This window comes from Chrysochloris asiatica, unplaced genomic scaffold, assembly GCF_000296735.1.
Source record: "Chrysochloris asiatica unplaced genomic scaffold, ChrAsi1.0 scaffold00082, whole genome shotgun sequence".
NCBI lineage: Eukaryota > Metazoa > Chordata > Mammalia > Afrosoricida > Chrysochloridae > Chrysochloris > Chrysochloris asiatica.
This window is the reverse complement of record NW_006408600.1, coordinates 7,669,963-7,691,165: the sequence shown is the minus strand read 5'-3', so window position 1 is coordinate 7,691,165 and position 21,203 is coordinate 7,669,963. Positions and strand designations below refer to the sequence as shown.

Here is a 21,203-nt window from a genome sequence, read left to right as displayed (position 1 = left end):
AATAAATAAAAAAATAATGAACACTAAGATGAAAAACAATTTGCCATTAACTGCCAAGTGGCTAGATCTGTTCCTCAGAGCCTGCGACCTGTAGCACTTGGGCCTATAGGGCCTCAAACTTCTGACCAGGCCTACACGGTCTGCAACATGCACTGAAGGCGCTTGCAAAGAACAAGGCTCCAGGAATTGATAGAATACAAATTGAAATCTTTCAACAGACTGATGCAGCACTGGTGGCACTCACTCATCTATGCCAAGAAAATTGTAAGGCAACTACATGGCCAATTGACTGAAACAGACCCATATTTGTGTCCATTCTAAAAAGAGGTAACACAATGGAATGTGGAAATCATTGGACAATATCATGCAAGTAAAATTTTACTAAAAATAATTCAACACAACTGCCAACTTGCATTGACAGAGATTCAAGCCAGATCCAGATGAAGATGCGAAAGAAGGGATATCGCTATTGACGTCAGATGGCTCTTGGCTGAAAGCAGAGAATACCAGAAAGATGTTTACCTGTGCTTTTTTGACTCTCCAGAGGCTTTTGATTGTGTGGATCATGACAAGCTGTGGACAGTATTGCGAAGTTGAGTGTTCAGGAACAATTACTTGTGCTCATGATGAACCTGTACCTAGACCAAGAGGCAGTTGTTCAAACAAAACAAGGGAACACTAAATGGAAAGTGTATGCGTGGGTTGTATTCCTTCCTCATACTTATTCAGTCTGTATGCTGAGCAGATAATCCAAGAAGCTGGATCATATAAAAAAAAACATAGTATCAGGATTGGAGGAAGACCCACAAACAACATTTGATATGCATAAGATACAACCATGCTTGCTGCAAGTGAAAAAAACTTAAAATATTTACTGATGAAGACCAAAGAGCATAGCCTTCAGTATGGATTGCATCTCAATGTAAAGAAAAACAAAAATCCTCACCACTGGACCAATAAAAAACATTCTTATCAATGGAGAAAAGATTAAAGTTGTCAAGGACCTCATTCTTCTTGGATCAACTATTAACACTCACAAAGCAGCGGCAAGGAATCAAATGATATATTGCATTAGGCAAATCTGCTGCACAAGACCTCTTTAAACCACTGAAGAACAAAGATGTCAGTTTGAGGAATAAGATGCTCCTGACCCAAGAAACGGTATGGAAAAGAACAGAGAGTATGCATTCTGTGAATATTCATTCCATGGATAGAGTCCATAACTTTAATCAAATCCTTGAAGTTCCTTGATGTGAGAAAATCTAAAAATCACTGTATTGAGATGAAGCAGCTTCTGTAGTTAGTTTGGAGTTCTGAGAGTTTGGCGATTGGAGAACAGAGTCGAGGTTAACCTTCATTCAATTCCAACAAGTGGTAACCCCATGAGTGTCAGAGTAGAACTTTGCACTGTAGGATTTTCAATAGTTGTTTTTTCTGTTGGAGAGATCCCCAGGCATCTTAGGGCAGACTCTTAAATTGACAGTCTTTCTGTTCACAGCTCCCAGGTACTCCTGTACACACAATACTCTGTGCTTTCCCCAAAAACTTACTGTCTTAACCTGTTGGGAAAACTGATCCTTACCTCTGCACCTTATGAGGAATGCCTTACGTGGAAGGGATTAGATCTAAGACATTTGTATTGTCATTAGCTCATTTATTGAAACAGCAAAATAACACATCTCCACTTCGGTGTGATATGATAGTAGAGAAACATTTTAGAATAAAATATGCAGTTGCTCTTGTTAAGTACTGTTGAGTTGTTTCCGCTTCACGGTGATCCTGTCTAGGGCTTCACAGGAGTCACCTGTTGGGTTTGAACACCGACCTTGTGGTTAGCAGTCCAGTCCTTATCCTGCTGCACCAAGATATAACAAATCTTATTCTAAAACTGATAGGGATTTTAATTTTATTTTTCTAAAATCTGCTGCCAGAGTAAGAAATTGTGGTGTTAACGGAGTAAACTGAAAAGACATGACTTTATCATGGGCAAAAAAACTTCCACTGTTTCCCTTAATTAGAAGAAATTGTTTAAATCCTGAGCTGAATTTAGTGTATATCAGTGCAGTCATTCAAGAAGTTAACTTTCAATGTAAATAATTTTTCTGATATTGTTCATATCTCCCCTTCCTATTAATCAAATGGTGACAACAGAAATTAGTATGAAAAGCCTTTTATATTCAAGTTTTATGAATTTTCTAAATATATCAGTTTAGTGAAAAATAATTTCTTACCTTTGTTTTTAATGCTTAGAATAACCACTCGGGATTTCTGCCTTGTAGCTCCACTGAGAATTCCAAATCCCATGACTTGCAACCCCAGCTCTGTCTTCAGGAGCCCATTGTGACCACCTTTGGCCTCGTGCAATCATATATTTGTCTAAAATTGCATTGTGAGAGATTATATTTTGAGCTGTACCGTCCAACTTAGTTCCTTAATTGTTATCTTGCTGTTTCAGGGATGAACAAGAAGCAGAAGGTGTCAGCCAAGGATGAGCCAGCTTCAAGCAGCAAAAACAGCAATGCATCACAGGTGTGGTAGCCACCCAAGTGACTGTGCATGATTACTGAGCTGTAGCCTTATTAGACTTCAGGACTTCAGTAAATGCTTAGGCTTTTCAAGTGGTCATTTCTCATAACAGAGAAGTAAACTTCACCTGAGCATATAATTAACACATTGCCTTTATTAACTAAATATTGACTTATTGAGCAATTACTGTATACCAGAGACTTTCCTAGGCATTGGAGATAAGAAAAAAATCAAAAATAGACAAAAGTTTGAGTGTACTTGAAATTTACATTCTAGTGAGCAAACAACTTAAATAGATTGATGATAGATAGATAGATAGATAGATAGATAGATAGATAGATAGATAGATAGATAGATAGATACATACATACATACATACATACATGCATACATACATACATACATACATAGATGTTGTTAAATGCCATTGAGTCAGTACTGACTGAACAACCATGGATAGGGATTTTGAGGAGCGGCTGGTGAGTTTGAACTGCCAAGTTTGCAGTTCAAAGCGACCTTTCAGTCCAGTGCAGTAACACACAGTGGCACACCAGGACTCTAGATGGACAGATAGATAATTAATTCTATATGGTAGTACAAATTGTGGAGGAAATTAAATCAGGGAAAAGGGATGGAGAATATATCATGAGGTGATGGTGAAGATGAGATAGTCAAGGAAAGTGTAATTACAGTAGGTAGTGAGTGCATGAACTATGTGACTCTGGGAGAAAGAATATCCCAGGCATAGAGAAGAGCAAGCACAACGTTTTTGTGGTTTCAGAGAAAACAAATATACTCCAGAAAGATAAAAAAATCTATTTGATGAACTTAAAAAAAATCTGGTATCTTCCTCACCCTCCTGCCTCCCCACACCACCACCTCCCTAACCCCCGTCCACAGCAAAAGTTTTCTACGTAAGATGTTTCTGAATCTCTGTGGTTGAATAAATAATGCTATAAAAGTGAGTTCATTCTGGAGAGTTGGATAATCTGGAATCATGGATTTTAATATTTGAAAAGATCATGAAAATTTAATTTTGTTTGCCGTCAAATAAAGATGCTAGACTTCCAGTCAAAATAAATTTGAGTTCTAATTTATGTTATGAGACTATTGAACTCGTATTTAGCATTAATTTTACTTCACACACCTTGAGAGTGATTTAATAATAATGATGTACAAAAATTAAATGCTACAACATATAACTTAACATTATAAGAGCTCAAGGATGTTATTATTGATTGCTGCAAGTCTTCATTTTTTTTAAAAAACTAGACCATCATAATGATTTTTTAATCAGTTTTTGAGTACCAAATTTCATTCTAATTTAAAATTTTGTTTGGAATTTAGTCACAGAAAAAAGGACAGCAATCCCAATTCCTGCAGAGCCGTAACTTAAAATGCATAGCTTTATGTGAAGGTAAGTAGAAAGTTTTAGGAAGCTGTTAATTCTCCATCATATCTGTATTTAAGAACTCGTGTATATTTATTGAGCTCACAATGGAATAGCATTGGGCCTTATGACCATCTCTAAGGGTACAAATGGAAAACAGATAGAATAGAGATCATAAATGTTAAAACCAAAGAGCAAACTCAGCAAGACTTCAGGCAATGCTAGATTTTATTCTTGGCAGATATTTCAAAATAGTAATTATATCTTTCTGATCAAGTAATGCTTTTATCACTGGTTAATATGCCACCTTCCTCATTAAATTGGTGTTGGAGCTTATGATCTCATGAAAAATTTGAAAGATGTACTAAGCAATAAGAAAATAATCCAAGAGATGTTTCAGTTTCTACACTGAGATTATTCTTCCATTATTAATTCAGAACAGAAAATTTGATTTGCAAGATTATACATGTTTCTTTGTTCTTGCTTTAGAATCTGACTTGACTAAAAATTCGCTGTATATTTTGTCAAGAGTTCATTCTTAGCTATCCCGTAAGTCTTCAATCCTTGATAGTTAATGGAAGATGTTTAATTGCACTCTACATTGTTCTCAAGTCACTTTCTTCTCAGTGTTATATTCCTCAGTATCAAATCATTAAGCTGGTACATGGTCTTTCATTTTTTTCATCTGTGCTTCTTGTTACTAATGCTGAACATTTGTCATATCTCCATTTATGCATGTGCTTTTTGCTTTTCGATTTCTAAAGAGAAGGGAGTACATTGGATGGGCTGTGGTTTCTTTTCTTCAGAATAAAATAGTTCTTTAATTTTATCTTGCTTGTACAGTGATCACCTCACCTGATCTGCACAAACATGGAGAGATATGGGTCGTTCCAAATACTGATCATGTCTGCACACGATTCTTTTTTGTGTAAGTGCCAATGCTCAAATTAGTATGTTACTACCTTCTCCATAAGTGAAGTAATATTGACTATGTTATTATTTGGTTACTTTAGCAACAAGAACAATTAGCTGTCAAAATATAAAATCCTGGTAATTTCGTTTGTTATCAATTTAGTGTTTTCATAAAACTATTATTAAAAAAGATTAAATGCTGTTAATTTAGGACTGAAAAAGAAATCTCTCTGTTTGGTTAGTCATCATTTTTGGAGTGTGTTGTGTAGCTCTTTGCACATACATGTGTGAACATATATATGAGCGTGAGTAAAAAAATATTGCTGCTATTTTATACATGCACAGATTTATTCCAAACAAAATACAGTTAAACGTGTGTCTGCAATCAGTGAATGGCTGCAGACAGGTTGCCTCAGTAATACACTTGTCTTAGTCTCTTAGGGTGCCTGCACAGATTTATTCCAAACAAAATACGTTTAAACGTATGTCTGCAATCAGTGAATGGCTGCAGACGATTGTCTCAGTAATGCACTTGTCTTAGTCTCTTTAGGGTGCCTTCAAGAAAAAAGGTTCAGTTAATACAGTGACTTACGAAGTGATCTGTTGAGCCACTTAAACTCAAGGCAGAGAGGTCAGTTCAGAAGGCTATGATAACTGGGGGTTTTTGGTTTTGTTTTTTGTTTTTTTTGTTGTTGTTGTTGTTTTTATTCCCAGGATCTAATCTTGATAGATTTGATTGAAGGACATTGGACGATTATGGGGGCTTACTAAGAAGAAGATTTTAGAAAATTTAAAATCTGTGTTTGTGAGAAAAATCCAGGACAGTTGCTCCAAGGAATTCTTTTTCACCATGACAGCAAACCTGCTCGTTTTGCAAAGAAAACAAGGACTGTGCAAGAAATTTCCTTGGGAAACCTTACTCCATCCATTCTACAGCCATCCTTGATCTTGTCCCTTCAGACTACTTTTTATTCCTCAAGCTTGCACATTTAAAAGGGTCCCTCCATGATGCCAAAAGTGCCATGTTAATGTGGTGTAAATAGAAGAGGACAGAATTTGGGGGGAAGGGTTTGAAAGATGGAAACACCACATTCAGATGTGTATAGACCTTGTTGTTAAGTGTTGTCTTGTCACTTCCGACTTATAGTGATCCTGTGTAACATTTCCTTAGGTTGAACCACCAGCCTTGCTGTTAGCTGTCCACAATTCATCCTCCAGCAGTACACCAGGATCCCAGGCCTAGATAGAAGATGTGTTGAAAAACCATAGTTTCACATTTTGATATTTTTGTCTAAGAAAGATTTATGTGATTTTGTAGCAATATTTTTTACTTGCCCTCATATATCTACATATATGCAGAAAGTGATGTGTATGTGTATATATAAATATCCATATACATGCACTTTAAAAATAGAATTTTAAAAATGTTAGAGCTAAGAATAAAAATCACAATTAGAAATGTATACATTTCAAGTAATACAGGTTGAAATGTCTATGAAATGTATACATTTCAAGTAATACAGGTTGGTAAGGCAGAACATATTCATGTGGATTTGGGAGCACTGCCATATTATAAGACCTGCATTAACATATAAGAGCATTATTTTTTATTCATAAATGATTGATGTAATAGGCCTCTCAGATTTTCACCCCAGGCGAACCCCCAGAGATTTTCGGTTGACCTTGTACGAATGAAACTCCAGAGAAGAGGTGAAGATCTCTGCTTTGTATTTTATGTAGTTTTCCCAAAAGAAGCTGAAAATTAAGCGACTTTGTTAAGCCTTGTCATGCATTCATATAACTTTTGACTTCAGCATTCGATCCATTAGCTGATTGGCAAATTATGCACAATACAAATTCTATGAGCTGTCTGGTTTTCCTTTGGATGGTATGAAAGCTGTGGATTTTTTTGTGTGTGATACATGCTTATTGGCTATACTTTTCTTTCCTAATGGAGGGTGAATAATAAGTATAGTGGAAAAAACCACACTGTTGAGTCAGACACTTGGAATTCTGGCCCACCAGTTAGTGTAAGGTGACATTAGCTGAGTTATATAATCTCAACAGGACACAAATGACTCATGCTAAATATGATCATTTCTGCCATCTACTTTTAGATTATGTAAATGTTATGTGTATGGCAGAGCTGCAGGTCTAGCATAGTAACCTGGAAGTGAATGCCCCAGAGTTCTTACATCCATAGGCACAAAAGGATAAGGGGAAGAAGCAGTTTGAGAGTCAGAGAGTCAGTTATGGTTAGGGAGTACTTTTTAGTTCAACCTCATTGCCTTCATTTGAGGGATGGAGGCAGCCCAGGGCGCTCTTGGAGAGATGAAGCTAAGAGAATGAACACCTTAACTACTTCCAACCATCCAAATCCTACCAAATGCTGGAAGGTAAGGGAGCATATTTATGTACACTGGTACACATTGCATCAGATGCTAGGTAGAGAAGGGTGCCATGTAGATTTGGTTCCAAAGGAAGCTGTCTGGCATAGTATTGTTTATAAAGTACAGTTCAATTATTAATCTAGCAGAATGCAGTTCTCTGTTGAAAGGCACTCTTTAAATAGTTTCTTTCCTTCTTTCTTCATCATCTTGACTGTTACCCACTGATAGAAATTCACCCTTTCAAAGAAATCTCTAGTCACAAAATCATTTTATTGAGGGACCTTGGAATTTTGACAGAAAACTAACTCGAGGATTCTTTCTAAGCCTGTCATTTAATTAAATTAATCTATCATTTTTGACTTCTTGTTTAAATCACATTTATTGAATTAAATAAGCAACCTTAGATACCTAAGAAAGCAATTGCTATTTCTAGGATACATCCTTGGAAATTTTATATAAAGTATGTTGTTGTTGTTGTTAAGTGCCATCGAGTCGGTTCTGACCCATAGTGACCCTGTACAGGGTTTCCGAGGGTGTAAATCTTTACGGGAGTAGAAAGCCTCATCTTTCTCCTGCGGAGCGGCTGGTAGTTTCGAACCACTGACATTAAGGTTCGCAGCCCAATTCATAACCACTACGCTACCAGAGCTCCTTACAGAAAGTAAATTTGTGGAGATACATGTATGTGTATATTTATTTCTGAGAAGACGGTCTGCCTTTCTTAAGAAAAAATTGAGGAAGGATCATCAGAAGGAAATAGAAGAAAATAATTTCAGTATAGTCAGGTACCCTCCAAGTAATATAAAGGGAAAAAAATCTATTAATGTTTCATTGCTTTATAGACACAAATAAGATCTAATCCTTTTTCTCTGCACCCTCAGGAGAGAGGAGGCTGATAAAGGAAAATTGATTAAGATTAAAAACAGATCAAAAGTAGAATCTATTCACTAATTATGGTACATACTAATTACAACCATCACTTTCTTGTATATACAAGATATAATCACAAAGTTCTACTAGTGATGTCTCCCTCATGAGTGGCAGCATGTAGGAAATATTAATGGTGGAGAGTGTACTGAGTTGTTCACAAATAAATACTCATCAGATGGAAAGTTCACGCTATTTTATCCTTCTTTTAATTTTCATTTATTTTATGTTATATGATCCTTAATGGAAGAATCTTGGTTTAATGACTAGAATATACAGTAGTGTGACTTCATTTTTTATATGCTATTAGAATTAATATTAAAAATTCAAATAGCTTTCTTGCTTAGATTCCCAGAAGGAAGATAATAATAGAGATAATAAAACAGTCATTTAGTATACTAATCACATTGTTTCTTCCCCCAAAAAACAATACAGAATGAGAGAAAATTTTAAGGAAACTTTAGGGACCAGATTACTACATAAGAAAAAATTTTTAATTAAAATTGAAAGGGAGATATTACTTGAGGGGGTGGACAGGGAGAGACGAGGGAGAAAATGGGACATTTGAAAGCATTTTGTTGGGGAATTCCAAATTGAGTAAACTTAATTTTAAAAAATGCTCCGGGCAAAATGTAATAATTCAGATGTTATGAACAGGTTCTAGCTGTTTTCTCATGTCTAAAATTTGCTGGCAATGTTTGATTTCATTACTAATCTTAATGCAAGTGTGCAAGGGCTTTAAGGCCACTATTTTAAAAATGGCCAGATGCTGGCCTTACACAAGTGGATGTGGAAAGCAACCATACATATTGTGCTGCAGCCTTCCACCATGAAATGTTTACTGCATGTTGAACGACTGATTTTAGAGCAGGAGATAAACACTCACTATTGGTATTTTTCACAAGCAAGATAAAATAATGAAATCCAAGAGAAGGTTAATTGATGATGTGGCAAAACTTAGCTGACATTACAGGTGTATCTAATGTCCTGGGCTGCCCCAGAGTCTCATCATTGCTCTACTAGACAACTTAGAGATGGGACTGTAGCCTCTCCTTCAGCTGCTCAGGGCCTAAGAAAAGGATAAGAACTGTTAGAGTTGCTCCTCTTGCTTATCTCACATAAAAATTTACATTTGAATCCTTTAATGCTTCCTTGATTTAAAGTGGGCATCGCTGTGGGCTAATGCGTTCAGACTGCAAAGTCGTTTGAACTGCAATGTCAGTGGTTCAAGCTCACCAGCTGCTCCTTGGAAACTCTATGCAGGGTCACTATGGGTCGGAATCAACTCGACGGCACTTAACAACAACAACAAAATCTGCAAATTAACAGTTGCATATTTATTGAATAAATATGTGCTCTTTTATTTTTCACAACATTTCAGGAAATTCTGAAATTTCCAGAAGTGGAAAACCCAAGTAAAATAGATCGTCTGCAGAAAATAGGACCCAGTATTATGTCAAGTTCCTGATTCAAACAATTCACAGTGGTAAATAATTACCAGGAATTGCTACCCAAATCTATTGCATCTTTCAAGGTCTAGTTCACATACCACCCCTTCCATGAGACCCCTCTTGTGGAGCTGTAGAATAAGCACTGGACTACAAACTATAGGATCATTATGTTTCAGAACCAACTCCAAGGCACTTAGCAATAACAATGAAACTCCTAATCAAAATTAAGCTCTCTTCCTAGTGTTGCAGAACTTAATTTAAAATTTTTTTTTGTTCACTTATGGTACTCTTCCCGGGGTTGTAAACTTCTGTATTTACCCTGCATTTCCTGCTGAGTCTTACACACTCTGTGTATGTATGACATATAGTGCAATTACACTTTAATACTTTTTGCTGTTGTTAGGTGTGATTGAGTCTGCCCCAGCTCATTGTGAGCTTGTGCACAACAGAATGAAACACTGCCTGACCTTGCACCATCATCAGAATTGTTATGTGTGAGCCCACTGCTGCCAGTGTGTCAGTTCATCTTCTTGGGGGCCGTCCTCTTTTTCACTGTTCCCCCCCCCCCCATTTTATCAAGCATGGTGTCCTTCTCCAGGGACTGGTCCCTCCTGATAATATGTCCAAAGTATGAGAGATGCAATCTGACCCTCCAGGTTCTTAGGGTGCCTTCTGGCTGCACTTGTTTCAGGACAGATCTGTTTGTTCTTCAGGCAGTCCATGGTACTTTTAATATTCTTCTACAACACCATAAGGCAAATGCATCGATTCTTCTGTGGTCTTCCTTATTCTTTGCCCAACTTTCACATGCATATGACACAATTAAAAGTACCAAAGCTTGGGTCAAGGGTACCTTGGTTTTCAAAGTGATCTCTTTACTCTTGAATACTTCAAAGAGGTTTTTGCAGCAGATTTGCCTAATGTAATATGGTGTTTTATTTCCTTATTGCTCCATGAGTATTGATTGTGGAACCAAGCAAAATGAAGCTTTTTATAACTTCAATCTTTTCTCCATTTATCATGATGGTATTTAGTGGTCCACTTGTGAGGATTTTTGTTTTCTTTACATTGTGGTTCAATCCATACTGAAGGCTGTAGTTTTTTATTTTCCTCAGAAAGTATTTTAAATACTCTTCATTTCCAACAAGCAAGGTTGTATCTTTTGCATATGGTGGTAGTGATTATGTGCCGTGGAGTTGGTTCTGATTCATAACGACCCTGTATAGGGTTTCTGAGGCTGTAAATATTTATGGGAACAGAAAGCCTTGTCTTTCTCCCATGGAACAGCTGGTAGTTTTGAACTGCTGACTATGAGATTAGCAGCCCAACTTGTAACCACTACACTACCATAGCTCCTTATCTTCTGCACATAGCTGATTGTTAATGAGTCTTCCTCAAATCCTGATGCCACGTTCATCTTCATACACCAGCTTCTCAATTTATTTGGTCAGCCTACAGACTGAATAAATGTGGTTCAAGCATACAACCCTGGTGCACACCTTTGCTGATTTTAAACTATTCAATATCCTCTTGTTCTGTTCTAATGTCTGTGTCTTTGTCTATATGCCTGTTACTCATGCGCACAATTAAGTGGTCTGGAATACCCATTCTTCACAATGTTATCCATACCTTGTAATTGTCTCCACAACTGAATATCTTTGCATAGTTAATAAAGCACAAGTAGACATCTTTTAGGTATCCTCTGATTTTAGCCGAAATCCATCAACATCAGCAGTGGTATCCCTATTCTGACTCTAACTTGAATTTCTAGCTGTTCACTGTCAGTGTACTATTGCAACCATTTATTTTTTTTTTTACAACCATTTTAAAATTTTTTCAGGAAAATTTTATTTAATGATGCAATTTAATGATTTCCACATTCTCTTGGGTCACCTTTCTTTGGAATAGACATAAATATGGACCTCTTCCAATTGGTTGTCCAGATAGTTTTCTTCCAAGTTTCTTGGCATAAATGAATGAGAATCTTGAGTGATTCATCAGTTTGTTGAAAATTTTGAATTTGTATTCCGTCAGTACCTGGAACCTGCTTTTCTTGCCACTGCCTTCAGTGCACCTTGAATATCTTTGTTCAGTAGCATCAGTTCTTGATCATATGTGACTTCTTGAAATGGTTGAACATCACACATTTCATTTTGGTACAGTGACTCTATGTATTCCTATCATCTTCTTTTAATGCTCTCTGTATCATTCAATATTTTGTCCATTGAATCCATTTGTATTTCAAGTCAAAACTTGAATTTTTTCTTCAGCTCCCTCAGCTTGAGAAATGCTGAGAGTGTTCTAGAGAATCTAAGTGTGATGAGAAAGGGCAGTAGTATGCATTAATCTTTGAGATACTACTTTTACCCTGTTTATCTATTTTCAACTCATTACCTGTTCTTGAAGGCTTCAGTCTCTAAGCCATTTTTGTATGAAATAAAATTAACTCATCACCTATTCCACTTTGAATATTATCATGAAAGTTAAAAAATGCATTCTTGGTAAATTTTTACTGCCCAAGTAAGTAAGTTAGTTTAAGGAAATGAATTATTATCTGAAATGTAATTTTTTTTCTAAAAGACTTAGTAATTGCTGTCCTTTAAAATTATATTTTCATTTCTATTGTGTAGCTAACATTAGCCAACATGTGAAGTCATATGTGAATTGCCATCATGAATAAATATGTGTTGTAACCATTGCCGTTTGAACCAATTCTGACTTATAGTGGCCGTGTAGGACAGAGTAAAACCGTCTCATAGAGTTTCCAAGGCTGTAATTCCAAGCAGACAGCTTCGTCTTTCTCATATAAGCTGCTGGTGACTTTGAACCACCAGTCTTTGGGTTAGCAGTGCTGTAACCACTGTGACACCAGGACTCCTTTGTATGTGTATAATCAGACTAACTAGAGCCAGTAGCGTTATAAAAAAATGCAGCACTGATCACAACAGAAAATAATTAGAAGGCAAGCATGCCAAGTGGTAGAAAGTGAAGTGATTTATAAGACTGTCAACAATCAGAAAATAATAAATGATTGGTGTAGAAGGTGGACCTAAGAGGTTCGTTACCTAAGAATCAAAATGTTGAAGTTGGTGCATTAATTCAGTTTGCTTCCTAACAACTGCCAATAGGAAATTCTTGCTAGAAAAAAGCCCTGGAGTGTTTCCTTCAGCTTAGATGATGCTTTGTTTGTAGATTTAAAAAAAAGTTCAAATTTAGAGAGAAGTAATGGGCAAATTAAGATATGAACTTGAATAATGAGGGTTTTTTATGTGTGTTTAGTAATTTGTACACATTATTAAATACAGCTGAAATCTAACTGCATTTTTATTTTCTTTAGGTGATCATTTAGATATCAAATGGTATTTCTAAGTTGTTTTAAATGATGTTATTTTTATGACTGTTTTTATGATTCTGTGTTTTGTGTTTTAGCTATGAAGATGGCCAAGTGGGAGATGCCAATATTAACACACAAGAAGGAGGCATTCACAAAGAGATCCTCCGAGTTATTGGTAATCAAACTGCTACTGGTTAAAGGATCACCCTTTAATTAACATGATTCAAAAGCCTTCCTCGGGTTCAAAGCTGGATTTTGAACTGAAGAAGATTATAAAATAATTTATTGTTATTATAAACAAATTAACCCTTTGAATACTGATTTTTTTCTTAGTATTTCTAAATATCTCATTAAATACCTAAAATGGTATAAAAGTTGTAGGGTTATGGGATCTAGTACTAAAATTAAGACAGCACTTAAACTGAAGTTTGGGTTGCTCACAATAAACAGATTTAAAAAACAGTTTTGTGCTGATATTTTTATATTAAACTATTTAATTGGACATTTGGTATCATATACCGACATTTTAGGTTACCGAAATAGAATTGAGAACATTTTATAATGGCGTCTAAATCTATAAAATACTTTGCAATAAGTATAATGTTTGCACATTCTGATGTGCGATATTAATAGTGGCATGAACATTCGAATGTTTTGGGAGTGATGTTTCCTGTTATACTGTATTTTTCTTTATACCAAAAGAGCTAAGTCTTAGAAACAGTGCTTTGCCCAAAAGTATGTAATCTACATACGTCTAGATTCATGCATCAAAGTGTGCATTTGTGTATATATGTATGTGTATGCATACACATATATAATTTGAACAACAGAGATGGTGCAGATGGACCACAAGTCTATCCTCATTTTTTGAAAAGCAGATAATCAGTAAGCAGTAACTCTGGACATAAGCCAAGATATGAGCCAAATTTATCACATTTCATTCACTGGAATATTTGCAAATGATTTTTCTGTTTGTTTTAAGAAATATTGCAATAGTTTAAATTCAGTTCTTTTAAAAGGTTATCTAAAAATCATAGCTTGGGGAACATGAATATGCCCCTGATGAACTAAATTTATATTGAATTGATCATATGTTTAAAAGAAAGGCCTCAGAATTTAAACAAACGATGTATATTTTTTAAATTTCCTACAGTGGAAATTTTGTTTTAATTTATTTATACCACACCAGCATTTTTATAGTTTTTCATTTAATACCTCTCTTAATTTTTTTCATATTGAGAAAGAAGACAAACTTTGAAGCTTCTTTTATATTAAAAGAATACAAATAAGTTTATAGAGATAACAACACCAGCTCTCAGCATTTAGCCTTCAACAGTCATGTGTTCCTCAGAATCATTTCTGTTTCTTTGGGTCCTAGAGTTCGCATTGATTTCAAGTTTTAATTGACAATGTTTCTTTTCCTGTATGTCTTTAGGATAAGGCCATTCATGAAAGCAATTTAATTAGTGAGTGGACCACTTTATTGAAACCCTGAATCAAGGCTCATATCTGATTGTAATTTATTTAGAAAGAAAAATAATAATAATAAAAATATATAGACACTTGAAAGTATAATGTGATAACTTCTGTGTTTATTTCCTTTGGTATAAAAGGTGAGGGAAAAGGTCATGCACATTGTTAAGGGTTGCAATTCAAGAAATATTTACTATTCATTTATTTTTCTTTTATTGTAAATAATTGGTATGCCACTCATATTCCTGAGGGGATAAGTAGGCTTGAATTGGCAAGGTCATTTTGACAGTGTCCACTTAAAACCATGATTTGTTTTGATTTGTGCCTCTGAATGCAAGACAGACAGAAAGACAATATTAGCATCATAAGGACAAGGTAGTAGTATCTTCTTTTGTGCTCTGTAGCCAGGAATTTGGAGAGGATATAATAGAAAAGAGGGCTCCTTTCTTCCCCTTGTCAAGACTTCCCGAGTCCCCCAAATTACTTTGTGTTTTAAAACATTTTCAAGCAACTGATTTTTTTGTTTTTTCAAATTAATATTTTGTGGGATAGCTTATAAATGACATGAATATAAAGATTCAATAGCAGGATTGTGAAGCATGGAATCTTAGAATCCCATTTGTTTGGCTACCAGGACCATTGAGGCGCCCTGTCTAAAGTGCCTCCAAGCATAGTTTAAAAACCATTGACCTTATACATTAAGGCTTTACTTAACAGTCTAGTAATTTGTAAGGCATATAGCATTAGAATCTGAACTATCACGGTAACTTGTAGAACTCAAGAGGGATTAGTTAGGACAGAAAAAAACTGGCATAACATAAACCTGCATTGCCAATTTAAGAATAAAAGTAGATTCACCTGTCAGTGAAAGGAAAGTAGTTGTCCTTGTGTGGGGCTGTGAGCTAATGTGCCAGACTGGGAAGCCGTTTGAACTTCAAGCTCAGTGGTTCAAGCTCACCAGCTGCTCCTTGGAAACCCTATGCAGGGTCCCCATGGGTTGGAACCGACTTGAAGGCACTTAACAACAACAACAACTACAAGTTTTATGGAGCAATAGACATCTATTAAGATGCTAAAGTTAGATGTCTTCTCATGATAATTGAGTGATTACAGTGCAAAATGCAGATCTTAAGTTTATTTCCCAAAATTAAATGTAAAAAGGAGAGCCTTTTAATTGAGTTGCTTGAAATTGGTAATACTATAGTGTACAAATGTAGACACATATATTTATTTCTAAAGAATCTAATTTCAATTCATACCATTAGTAACACTGACACTGTAGTTCCAAAATCTAAGCAGGTACTTAGAATTTAGAAATTTAAATGCTAATATTATGCCTTGATTCAGTTTCCCCAATAAAATATTATCTATTGATTTATTCAGTGATTCCAAACAGTTGATATTGTATTGTAGTTTTATAATCAATTGCATTCTGTTCATTGATGCTTTTTAATAGATAAATTAATTATGTAGCCCTATTAACATAAGCAAAGGCAATTATTTATTTTCATCCTTTAAGTAGGGAGAAGAGCTCCAATTAATCTGACTTCTTCCTACATTACTGATTTTGTAAGCATTTTACTAAAAATAATTTGTCCTCTTTCATTGTGAAAGGAGGAATGTGGTTGAACATTTAAGAAGAGAAAAAAGTAATAATGCTATAGAATGCATTATAGTAAGACATTTTAGATACATTATCTGAAATAGTCTCAGTCAAATTTTGGATTTAAAAGAGGCTTTTAAATGTAAAATGCCGACACTGTACCACATCCTTGTTTTTACTTCCAAATACACTGTACTGTAAGACATGGATCAAAATTATTGTTAAAGATATGGATGTTTCTCATTAAAAAAAAAAAAATGAGTTTAGAGAAGAAATTCCTTGATTTTTCTCACCTTTGCTAAAAGAAAGAAAAGTTTGTATATCCAAATCTGTAAACCTTTAAATTAATATCCCTGACAACATTTTATCATAACTTGCCATAGGGCATGGGATTTCAGACAGTTTTAATGGAAAACTCACCATCTTTGTTAGAGTCTGTGTAGTTTCGTCAGATGATAATTTAGTATGTCATAAAGGGTCACCAAATATTGGACCATTTACCTCTAAATCAATAGGGATTTCATGGTTGCATTTGAAGCACATTTTAAGAACATTATGATGTTATTCTATTGTTCTGCTGAATTCTTTGTTCTAACACTACCTCATAGCAAATGATATACTATTAAGTAAATTGGGTTTCTAGTGTAAGGAACAAATAACATTTTACAGATGAAAGTTACCAAATCAAAAGTCTCTAGACCATGCCTGGCACAGATATTGGTTATCTATTGACTGTGCATGACATGGATATTCCAGACACTGGTGGTAAATGACACACAGTTGTCCCTTGGTATCTGCGGGAAATTGATTCCAGATAAAAAAGTGAATGGATGCAAGCCGTTTATATAAAATGACATAGTATTTGCATATAACCTACACACATCCTCCCTTATGTTTTAACTCAGCTCTAAATTGTTTACAGAACTTAATACATTGTAAATGCCTTTGAGGGATTGCTTTGACCACTCAATTTGTTTTTTTTCTCCCTTTAAATATTTTCAATGTGTGCTTGGTTGAATCCCTGGATATGGAGCCAGCTGATACTGGGAGCTGAATAGAGTTAACATCCAAGGAGTTATTTGAGCAAGTCTTAAGCTGCAAAATTTGAAAATACTCTGTTCTTTTTAATAATTGGTTTTCTACATGCATCAATTTTATGTCTGTTCACCTAAAGCCACAAACAGTTGCCAGCCATAAGCAGAGGACTCAAATACTCAACTGCTATGCCAAAATAGCAGACTAAATATTCCAGTATTTTGGCATTTAATGCCTGCTAAATTTTTGTCAGATTATATATACATTTCATGTATTACCCACTAAATTTGGAGTGTGGATTTTTTAATACTCTATGATATATTAGGATAAGTTTTTGTAGGTTAAAAGAATTTCAAGTAGTTTTTAGACAAAACATATCCAGAGTGTGAAAAAACTATGTTGATGAATAGATTACTTTACACATTTACCAGCAAGTCAGTTAAAAAAAAAAGTGCTTATCTATATAGCAAGCATAATTTAATGTTCTAAAACTTTCTTTAATCCACACAATATTTAATGTACCATTTGAGATTTTCTTAAATGCACCCATTCCTTTATATGTAAACATTAAGATAAGCGTTTGTTTGTTTGTTTTTTTCTCTCTCACTATACAGCCTTCTTTACAATAAATTTATTGACCTTTGTGAACAAAATAGTATTGCAACCTGCTATTTAGCCTTTGGTGCCTTAGAGTTATTACAAATATTTAACAATGTGTACATAATGTAAATACTGCCAAGAGATCACTAAGGCCAAATATTTTCTCTATTCACTTTTTATCACACTTGCTTTCTATTGCTACTTAAGCCTCTTTTATTCAGCTTTGTAATAGTTCACATTGTAGCTAATGTAAATGTTTACTTTCAATAAATCTGAATTTGTTCAACAAGTATGGTATATGTGGGCACTACTTTGAAACATGTCTTTAGATACTTTTCATGATGAATCTGGGGGATGACACAGTTGAGGGTCTCAACAAACTAAAAATAATGTTGCCTTTTTCACTAATTTTTTAAAATATTTCTCAAAGAGAAAGAAACCATGAAAGAAAAACCTCTTCCAAACAGTATCCCCCCAAGCAGTTGTGACAGATTTGATTGGTTGCATGAGTACCATTTTAATTTCAAATTCTGTCAAGAAGTATAGGATTGAAATAAAGTTTTCTGTTTGTTTGTTTTTTGTTTTACATTTTGAATGCATGGTCTATTTATAATTATCTGGGCACAGTATCAAAAGGAGAACTTTAAACCTCCATCCTGAATTTCCTAAATGTTTCTGACCTAATTAGTAATTAGGAATGATTTTTAAGACAAAACTTTTTATATGATTTTGTTAATTATCCAGTACTGCTATACCAGAAATAGCACAAGGGGGTGGCTCTGTCAAACAGACATTTATTTTCTCACTGTTTAGGAGGTTAGGGGTTTGAATTCGAGGTACTGACTCTAGGGGACAGCTTTCTCTAGCTGGGAAAGGTCCATGTTTCTAAGAGGAAAGAAAGGTCCTTTTCTCTTCTAAGGTTCTGCTCCTGAGCAATGTTTATATCACTTAGCATCTCTTTTTTGTCATTTCAGCTTCCTGGCTTACTTGTTTAATGTCTTTCATATATCAAAAGATGTTAACTCACGATATTCCCTACTCTAATTCTGCTTCATTAACATACAGAAAACCCATTCTCAAATGAGATGATAATCACAGATACTGTTGTTCAGTGCCATAACATGATTCTGACTCATAACAGTCCTATGTAGGGTTTTTTTATCTTTTCCTTATGATATATGACTGATAGATCTCAGAGAGCAAACTGCTATTTATTAGGTTTGTACTCACTTATTTTAAAAATGGAGCGCAGTGGCTCCATATGATAAGCACTGGTACTGCAAACCACAAGATCTGCAGTTTGAACACACCAGCTGCTCTGTGAGAGAAAGATGTGGCTTTCTGCTCTCATGAAGACTTAAAGTCTTGGAAATATGTACAGTATGAGTCAGAACCAACTCCACAACACTTAACAGTTTTGAATTACTTGTGAAGATTCTAGTCTGTGTCTGGACTGTCAGCATAAGGAACATAGATTATTAGATTGTGTCTCACCCTTAAGGAAATTTAATGATCAATTTGGGAAAACAAAAAAATGGGGGAAAAAGAATAGCACAATGCAGAATGCAAGAGACATGTAATAAAATAAGAAAGATCACAATAGTAGGGAAAGTGCCATGGAAGAAACCATTGTGTTATCAATCCTCGGAGTCTCCAACATGAGGATGTGATCTTGAAAACAATGATGGGAAGAAAACTGGCATGTGAAAGATAAGAGAATGAAAAAAAATGACCATGGATGGACCTACGAATGTCTTGTAAATGTGTTTGTAGTCACTGGAATAAACAAATGATTCTTTGAACCTCTAAATTAGTACTAGTGAACAGTGTATTGTGAATTTTCATTTACTTATTCACAGCCTTTCTTTTTATACCAAAGTTACAATGAGGCATTGGTGTTTTATTTTTGTTTTTTTGTAGGAAGCTGAGTCAAAAATTCTTCTCATTCTGGCTGTAGGATTTTAGTTAACTTTTTTTAAAAAGACAAGTGCATCATTTTTCAACACAATCTCCTTGCTTTTCAATACATTTTGTCCATCTGTCAACAAGCTTTCATATTCTTTTATTTTTAAATGTTATAAGCTGAGCTGTGAGCCACAAATGCTTCGCTATCTTCACGTCTTCATCAGAGAGGAATCTTCATCCTCGAAGGGTTGCTTTCAGGCGACCAACAGATGAAAGTCTGATGGAGCAAGATCAGGACTATAGGAAGGATGCTTTAACACCTCAAAAAGAAGTTTTTGCAGAATTTCAACAGTGTAGACAGGGGTATGTGGGCTTGCATTGTCATGCAAGATCACAAAGCCCTTGGATAGTATTCCTCTGCATTTAATCCAAACTTCAGACTTCAGCTCTTCAGTGAGTATCTCACTGTAATGAGCTCTGTTGATGTTGAATCTTTTTCCTGATAGTGTTCCAATACTAGTCTTTGAAAATACTTTAAGCATCAATTTTCCAGGTAATGGTTGACTTTTTTTTTCAAATGTTTTTATTGTGAATTGAGTGATAGTTTACATGTGAAAACATCGGTTTTAAACTCATCCTATTGTATTTCATTTCATTTCATTGAAATGATTACAGCCCATCTGTGCATCATCATTCAACAGTATTTGCTTCTATTCCCTTTGGTTTTTTTTTTTTGTGTGTGTGTGTGTGTTTTATTGTATACAAAAACACTCAGGAATATATCATCATTTAAACAACCAAAGGGCACATTCTGCAAGCCCACCTTCTGGCTGCCAGCACACAGCCTTTCTCTTTCCATGAGTCAAAAGTCCTCAGTTGCACTCTCTCTCCATGCACTCTCTCTCCATGTCCTCATCTCTGTCTCCATCACTGGTGTCGCTGCTTCTCCGGATAGGGTCCCATATCCTGCTTGTGCTCTTCTCCCTTGATGGTCCTAGGGTCCTCAGTTCATGGACTTTAAGATTAACTACTCCCCCCTATTGTTAAAAAACTACCTTTACAGTTATGACAATTGCAATTAGTCATGATACCAATTACTGTTGAGTCATATGAATAGACCCATCTAGACGAAAACTATTCAGTGGGGGTTCTACCTTCTCCTGCACACTCTGAAACTAAACTCCCTCTTGAAAACTTGTAAGCTAATCATTTCGTTCCTTTATTGCCCCCCTGTTTTAGGTAGCCAATATATAAATTGCTCATCCTTATCAACCCTGTGTACAGAAGGAATAGATAGGATTGATCCTTAATGTGAAGATTCCCTCCCTCTCAGTTGGTATTTTGAGCTACTACCGAAAGTATAAGTCAAGTTTGTCAAATTGTAGCAATTTACACTTGTTTCATTTAAAAAAAAAAAAAATTTATCTTCCTCAAGTTCTAATCATCAAGCCATGGAAGCTAGGTCAAATATTGGTTGAATTTTGAACTGGTTGGTAACTGAGGATGTTTCCATTCCATACATTGACATTTACTCTCTGGCTTAAAGTGATGAACCGTGTCTCATCACCAGTAACATTTTTTTTTTTTTAGAGAACTATTACTTTCCTTTGAGAATCAGTCGAAATTTTGTTTGCAATTGTCCAAACTCTTCTGTTAA

General features: G+C 35.2%; 1 protein-coding gene across 1 annotated transcript in view; it reads left to right on the top strand.

Moving 5' to 3' along the window:
- PARP8 (poly (ADP-ribose) polymerase family, member 8) overlaps positions 1-13,128 on the top strand; it is a 279,531-nt gene extending 266,403 nt beyond the window's left edge. Inside the window, exons 27-30 of the mRNA XM_006865763.1 lie at positions 2,456-2,529; positions 3,874-3,943; positions 4,760-4,844; positions 13,026-13,128. Of these exons, the coding sequence (XP_006865825.1) occupies positions 2,456-2,529; positions 3,874-3,943; positions 4,760-4,844; positions 13,026-13,128 (332 nt within the window). The remainder of the gene's footprint in view (positions 1-2,455; positions 2,530-3,873; positions 3,944-4,759; positions 4,845-13,025) is intronic.
- Positions 13,129-21,203: the final 8,075 nt, after the last annotated feature.